Here is an 8245-nt window from a genome sequence, read left to right as displayed (position 1 = left end):
AAAACACTGCTCTATAATATATTGGAGAAGTGAAACTGACATTTTATCATTAAAGTATCCTCATACTACAGATTGCATTAAGAAACATTAATCCTTACAGTAGAGCATGCGTCACAAACACTTGGTTAACTCCATATGGAATTAGGATCTATAAATAATGCACCTGCACTGATTCAATTACAGTAATATTAGGAATTTAAAAAGTGCAAAAAATAATCTTCTTGAGGTATTTGATAAAAACAATTGTCCAATGAACATGGGAGCATTTTTTGTATCTGTTTTGCATCAAGTAACACACAACGATGAAACACAAGATGAACCACATTTGGTGCATAATCAATTCTTTCGTGAAACAGTTCTTTGTTTCCTTTTTCTTCAAATATTTCTATTAACATTTTTTCATCAATGGTGGTACAGACAACTGTAAACATAGGTCTATCCATTGATCGAAACGTGAACATGTCTTTTCACAATCTATAGAACACATTCACACCATCCAAATGACTAAAGTAACCAATTGAGTAAATAAATAAATCATAAAAAGAGAAGATGGATCTATAATAATAATAATAATAATGATAATAATAATAATAATAATAATAATAATAATAATAATAATAATAGAACCAATAAATTCAATAATAAATAACAGTAATAATAAAAAAATACAATAATAATATACATAATAGTGGCCTGGAAACGGATGGGCAACCCTTGTGGTTAAGGGATTCAACCAACCAACCAACCAACTAACCAAGACATAGTAGTATTTGGGTAAGACTTACACAACGACACAGTTATCGGTCCATATAAAAAAAAAACAACAATATTCACTATTTATAATATTCATTTAGCAGACAGCGATTGGTAAAAAAAAAACAGGTTGGAGCATTTGTGTTCTTTATTAGAATTTATTTTAATTTTCTATAGAAGCAGTAGCACAACTTGGTCATTTCTCCTCTGTATTTATTCATAATGCACGTGAGACATCGGAGTTATACTGTTAGTTGTAAGGGGAGGAATTGATTTTTCTAAATACATAACTTATTTGTATATAGATACAAAACTATACAAAATGCAAAGTCCTTTACAGGTCAAAGAGATTTTAGTATGCCACAAAAGCTAAGGCTGGATAACATCATCACCATAAAGTTTGTTTTACAACAAAAATACGAGAGCCACAAGTTATGCAATGTGTCTTGTATGTTGTGATAGTCATTTGATACTCATTATTGCAGAACAAAATCGTTTTTTCTCCAGTACTGTCACATGCCAATGGCTGTCAATGCCGAGGTCCAACTCATTTCTGGAGAGCAGGATGACACTTTACACCGAAAAACAATAGCGACCAGATGATGAAAGGGCTGTATCTGAATTAGATGAGGAGGCTTCTCCTGCTACTAGTATCCATGGAAATCTGTTTAATGCGGGGGAGCAGGCTGTACTTGCCCAAGACACACCACAGGCACATGGTCTATCTCTATTAAAATAGACTGACAAGTATTTTTTTTTTTTGGTTTGGTTTTGTTTTAGAATATATTAGGAACAGCGATACAATCCTTGACAGAAAGCAACTTGTTAGATGACATAACGCTTTTATAAAATTATGGTTTTTAAGAGAAATCCAATTAAAACGGAAACTAAACAATATCATCTTATGGTCAAACTACACGCCCCTCTTCAAGTAACCATGTATCAAATCTCTTTATATTTTCTGATCACCCCAAACACCACCATCAACCTCCAAGAGTTTGAACCTATCACCAAGTTTAAATATCTTGGATCTGTCATATCAGAATAGAGGTCAGAACTAGAAATCAGGTCTAGGATAGCTCAAACAACAGCTGCACTTGCCGGGCTTAACTACATTCAGAGGGACAAGGACATAGCAGTGAAATACAAAATCAGACTCATGTAAGCGCGGGTATGTCCATCTTCCTCCACACTTGTGAGATGTGGACTCTCACAGCAAAGCTGGAAAGAAAATAACCAGGCCATGGAGATGCAATGATACAGAAAACTCTTAGACATCAGATACATAGCCCATGTGACAAATGAAACAGTGCTCTACACCATCATAAGGCACATTGGTCCTTACTAAGAACTGTTGTCAACTGTGCACACATGAAAACTGCAGTGTGGTATGGTCATACCACAAGATCATCAGGACTGGCCAATATTATTCTCCGGAGCACAGTCCAGGGGGGCAGAAAGAGAGGTAGACCAAAAAATAATTGGGCCAATAATATTACCAACTTTACCACGACCAAAAATCAGGCCAGGAACAGTAAAGAAAGTTGTCCATAGTTGCGTCCTCAATGGTGCCCCTGGCAGTTAAGGGATCCATGAACTGTTATTCTTTTGACTTTTTTTATAGTTATCACACTATATTATATTTGTTTTATATATATATATATATATATATATATATATATATATATATATATATATATATATATATATATATATATATATATAATAATATAATAAAAAAAATATATATAAATATATATATATATATATATATTATATATATATTATATATATATTTGGTTATTTTACATAACCAAAGAAAACTTTCATGGCAATGGCAGTCTGCGTGATTGTGGTTCGTGCTTGGACAAAGTCTTCACAAAACGTTTAAAGGTGAAAACACAATTTAGATATGAGAGGAGTGTCAGGAGTCATAAAGCCCTGCACACTCCTATATAAAACTCCAGTATTGTCCCACGAATGTACTCTCTGCTGCCAAACACATCTGCCCCAAACACTTCTGCTCAGTCAACAATTGGTTATGGAGCACCTCAATGTGAAACAGAGCCCCGCACTTGCGCTCAAGACAGGTGGGCACCTTGTAGTAAAACAGAATGCCTCTCGTACATACGCTCCTACAGTGTATGGCGGGGCAGGTGGCAGTAGAATTCAGATCTCCACATCCACAACTAAGTCCCAAGTTGGAAACAGGTATAGCAGTGGGTACGATTACGAGTCCGCAGGGTTCATTCCTGGGACCCTAGCTATTGGGAATGAGAAGTTTGCTCTGCAGCAACTGAACGACCGCCTGGCCAGCTACATGGAAACTGTGAGGACTCTGGAGAAGGCTAACAGCAAGCTGGAGATCAAAATCAGAGAGGCGATTGAGAAGAAGGGGCCCCTCGATGGAAAGGATTACAGCAAATATAATGCTATCATTGCAGATCTGAGAGCCAAGGTAAGACAGCTTTAATTCCTTAAGGTGTATTTTGCATCAAATGAGTTACAGACCCGTTTTTAGTGGGTGGCAGGCCTTTGTCTTGGCAAAATAACGCTAATAATCCTTAACAGTAGATGGCAATTATTCCTTTCTCGAACTCTTCCTGTTCTGTCAATCAGTGCTGTCTCAAATGTTTTTGAGAAGCACCACATCGCATTTTATCGTGATTTTGTTTGTTTTATTCCCATTTCCTGCCCACAATACTAGGTCCCAAGAATGTTAGTGATAAGGAGTAAGAAAAGTAAACAACGGTAACAATGGAGTCGAAAAAGGTAATGATTGCGAAATACAAAAATGGTGAACGAATGTCCTCCTTTAAGCGCTGCTTGTAGGTAGAGTAATTGGTCAAAATATATATATATATATTTTTACCTTTTACCAGTATATAAAGCTTTACTATCAACTTAATTAAATAGTATTGATGTTTAAGTATAGATTTTATTTATATTTTGAGTATGAAATTCTTTTCGTATGTGTCTAATCTATAGCAGTCTTAAGGGGTCACTTCCATGCAATGTAGGCTTATATGAGAGGAAATAAGGTACTAGAAGTTGTTTTGGTTTTGATGGTCATTTTGTTTTTGAAAAAAAGGTGAAAATAATGCTACATCTGCTTTGAACTGCACAATCCTTTCATTTGATTTTACAACGCATACGATATACAATAGAATATTTGACAAAGGCCATGTCATGTGACTTAGATCTCTGATGTTAGAAAAATGAATTATGGTTGTCTGTATACTGCAGATCATAACGCTGTGTTTGACTGATGTGGGTATATAATTTTTAAGGCAAATCTTAAAACTTAATGGAGCTGTATTGAATTTAGAACTCTGTTACTCTCTGCTGCCATCTCTTGGCACAAAGTCAGTTGCTTATTCATTATGTTTTTACCAGTGAGTGCATTTCTTAGTTGTCTCAAATACACTTAATTTTTTTTTTTAAACTTTTTGAGGGTCAAGGTTGGGGTTTGGACTCTACTGGAAGCAGGCCTTTTCATGCTACACTGAAAAATAGATATAGAAAAAAAACTGCTGTTGTATTAGTGATGTCACTCTCCAGCACTCCCCCAAGACCCCATTCCGCAAACCAAAAGTTTTTAATCCCAAACAGCTCTGATAAAAGTAAGATAGAAGCAGGTAGGCACAGTGGAAAATAAAGAATAAGAGATCTTTGAACTCAGTTGGGCATTGTTAACACACACATAAGAGAGAATATATTTAAATTCAATGACCAATATTGCTGATTTTGGAAGTCATAACTGCCGCACTGGCTAAAACTTTCCTAAAAAAATTATAAATACATTTACCACCAGACTAAACCTGTACATATTAAATTAGACAACAACTTAAACAACATTAATAATAATGATGATACAGTAATTGTTATTCTTATAATGATAATGATAATAATAATGAGAATGAGTTATGAGTTATTTTAACCACACTAACCTGCGAATGTTTTTGATATTGTAATACAGGTATTGCATTGCACTGTTATTGTTACATCAAGTTACTTCTTTATTAATGAATAATAATCTTTATTTAACTTTGTCATTTCTGATGTTCAAGTTATTTATGTAAAGTTGAACAACATGCATTATCCCACATTTTTTGTGTTTGATTTACAAATAGAATAAAAATTGTCGTCTTACCATAAATGTCAGAACTCCTACATTCAATGATAAAAGAACACACACTTTTTTTTCAGATTCTCGACAAGATTAAGGGCAACATGCAAATTGCTATTTCCCTTGACAACGCCCGCCTGGCCTCAGATGATTTTAGGATTAAGTGAGTGCTTCTGCTTAGTGGTCTTTGGGTTCCTATTTATAGATATGAAGCTAAAACATCCGTTCCCGCCTTATGTCTCTTCAGGATGGAGTATGAGCTGTGCATGCGTCAGACAGTGGAGGGTGATGTAGCGAGACTCCGAAAGATCCTAGATGACACAAATGTGATCCGCCTGCACTTGGAGAGTGACATTGAATCATTGAAAGAAGAAAAAATCACTCTTAAGAAGAACCATGATGTTGTGAGTGAGCATTTACCCCCAAATGAAACATGTGTTTGTTTAACTCACGACACAGGATGGGCTTTCCTCGGGAAATTGCTCCCTGTTTATTTCCCTTTTGACAGGATGTTGCAGAATTGCGTGCCAAGATCAGTCAAGTCGGAGTCCATGTGGACGTCGATGCCCCCAAAGGCCAGGATATCGCCAGGGTCATGGAGGAGATGAGGGAAAAATACGAGAAAATCATACTGAAAAATGCGCAGGAGGTCAAAACGTGGCATGAGTCTCAGGTATTCCTATGAAATTGTTTCACACTGTAAGGTTTGCATAAATCCCAGCCCGGTTCTTTTATTTTGAACGCTCGCTATATTTAATCCAAACTTCTAATCTAATTTAATGTAAGTCTGTCTAACCATCTATCTGTCTGTCTGTCTGTCTGTCTGTGTCTGTCTGTCTGTCTGTCTGTCTCTCCGTCCGTCTCTTCGTCCGTCCGTCCGTCTGTCTGTCTGTCTCTCCGTCCGTCCGTCCGTCCGTCTCTCTGTCCGTCTCTCTGTCTGTCTGCCTAAATCTTAAATAAATTATCTAAAATCTAAATTAGCTAGGTTTAATGTCAAGACACCCCCAGTAAATACAAACATAATCAAACATCTGCTTTCATGTACAAGTGTCTCTGGTGCTGCATACCGCCATGCGACTCGTTGGCACTCCCTAGTGGCTCCCTGGTGTTTTTTAGACAAAAAGAGGCCCCAACAACCTCACCCAAGTAGAATGCCCGGCAATGCAAAGCCCAGCAATGCTAGCAAAGACCAATCTTGGCCTCTTTATTTGCCTTTGTGAGACTCGATGGTCTTAACTGGTTAAAAATGGATATTGTGTGCAAGATTGCTTTTATATAAGAATACCCCAGGCAAGAAAGTTAACCGCAACCTAGCGGATCAACTCAAGTCTGTATCTGATATTTTAAAGACCTAATCTGGCAAGACATTTTTTCTAAGTGCCATTGTTACAAACTCTGTGTTTCATTTTTATGCATACTGTAGATCGTAAGTGTGCAGGCCAAAGTGACTGAGAATACTTCAGGCCTGAAGCAAGCTGCAACAGAACTAACTGAGAGCAGGAAGACTTTCCACACAACGGAAATTGATCTGCAGTCAGCTCTCAGCCTGGTAATTTTTCTTCTTCATTTTGATAAATGATATAATGAATAAATCTAATTAATACCAAAAAAAAATCGAACAACGAAATAATTCAACATATTTTAACCAGCTCGAAAGTTTGAAGAGGACTGTCCAGGAAATCGAAATGCGCAACAGCATGGAAATGAAAGAACTCAACCGGATCCTTTTGAGCCGGCAGGAAGAGCTAACTCGGATCCGCGCTGACATCCAAAAAGACAGAAGTGATTACGAACGTCTCCTCAACATCAAAATCAAACTAGAGGCAGAGATTATAGAGTACAGGAGGCTACTTGACGGCGGCAAGGACATGAAGTGAGTTAACATGGTGTGATGAGCACAGTCGGGACTAACGCCTTACAAACGTTTTATTATTAGTGACAACGTCCTCTTATCGCAAGCAGTCACGCCTTCGCACGCTGTGTAGCAACACATGAGTCATATATGCCTTAAAAGTTCATGTGATTACAGTCACGGTGCCGCTGTCTCAAGCACTGAACACCAACACACTGAATTTCTCACCATGAAGATACTCTTCCAAACCTACACTCACATCCAAACCATATTTACAACTATAAAACAAAATACTGAAATCGGGGGTCAGTTTATATGAGCATATTTGGTTGTGTGTCTCCAGAAGCAAATGGTAAGAAACGCTTAGGATGGGGTTGTGGCTTATACAGGGACAACAAACCTAGTTAATGAAAGGGGCATACGTGAGCACAGAATTTACAGTAAGTGTGCTGGATTTTGGTCTTTTTATTTGCTTAATCTTACTTTTAATAATCCATGCCCGGAGAAAAAAGAAAATGTCTTGGGTAGAACTTAGAAATGAAGAAGTAATCTTCGAGTAGACAGAAGCCAATATGGATGTGGATATGTAGTGTCTTGACTCAGTGTTTGTTTACAAGCTCTCAAAACTGCACAATTCGTCCAAATAAATATGAAGGCTTTACTTCCAAAGGTTGCTTTACTTCTATTTCCTTTATTGGGTGGCTATTTTACAGCAATTTCAGGATGTCAGCTTCAATGCGTGTATACAGTATACAGTAATTTTTAACGAGACAGTTACTTTCAGAGTAACGCGCCACATTTGGGTGCCAGTAAGCTGGGATAACCCTTTTTAAATGGAGTAATTAGTAATTGCAACTAATTCACTGACTCAGATCTTGTCCATTCTTTCAGGCTTGAGGACGCCCTCAATAAGAAGACGGTTGAGACCAAAGTGGTGACGGTCACTCAAACTCTGGTAAATGGCAAAGTAGTTTCAGAGAGTAAAGACGTCAAGTCCGGCGTGGAAGTGAAATAATAAACCAAAATATACCCTGAACCATATGTACAAACATGGCTCTGTGTGATTTATTTTTGTTGTTCTTTTTTATTCTTTTGGAGTAAAAGGAGCAAAACCCCAAATTGGACAGAACTTTGTCCTTAAAATCCGGTGCACCTTATATGTAAACAAAATTGGAATCGCTAAAAACATTGGAATAACAATGGTGCCAACAGGGTTTAGAGAGCAAGGCAATGGTAGAGTCAAATACGAAAACCAAACACCAGGCTGCTAGGCACCTGGATAGTTGTATTTTATAATTGCATGACATTGGACGCAACGGAAATCTAACCCGGGTCGCGGCGGATCCTATCGATTAGCTAACTAGGAATGACCATTTGCACACATGTGACATAACCACATGACAACGCTATGACGGACGGCAGTAAACCATAGTTAACAGTACTCCCCATGGAGGCGGCCGGCAAAACACTAGACCAATGGTTCACAAACTTTTGCAGGCTGGCGGTCCCTT

At 37.5% G+C, this 8245-nt stretch overlaps 1 protein-coding gene across 1 annotated transcript; it reads left to right on the top strand.

Annotated features, from left to right (window-relative positions):
- The first annotated feature begins 2794 nt into the window (after positions 1 to 2794).
- LOC148369784 (keratin, type I cytoskeletal 18-like) lies at positions 2795 to 7775 on the top strand. The gene is made up of 7 exons (XM_088329830.1): positions 2795 to 3211; positions 4963 to 5045; positions 5130 to 5286; positions 5391 to 5555; positions 6306 to 6431; positions 6532 to 6755; positions 7626 to 7775. Exons 1-7 carry the CDS (start codon positions 2795 to 2797, stop codon positions 7747 to 7749), a joined length of 1296 nt encoding a protein of 431 aa, XP_088185956.1. The 3' UTR covers positions 7750 to 7775.
- The last annotated feature ends 470 nt before the right edge of the window (positions 7776 to 8245 follow it).

Source organism: Urocampus carinirostris, chromosome 3 (assembly GCF_059441175.1).
Source record: "Urocampus carinirostris isolate Australia breed hairy pipefish chromosome 3, RoL_Ucar_1.0, whole genome shotgun sequence".
NCBI classification, from domain to species: domain Eukaryota; kingdom Metazoa; phylum Chordata; class Actinopteri; order Syngnathiformes; family Syngnathidae; genus Urocampus; species Urocampus carinirostris.
The sequence above is the reverse complement of the archived record's forward strand: the minus strand, read 5'-3'. Positions and strand labels throughout refer to the sequence as shown.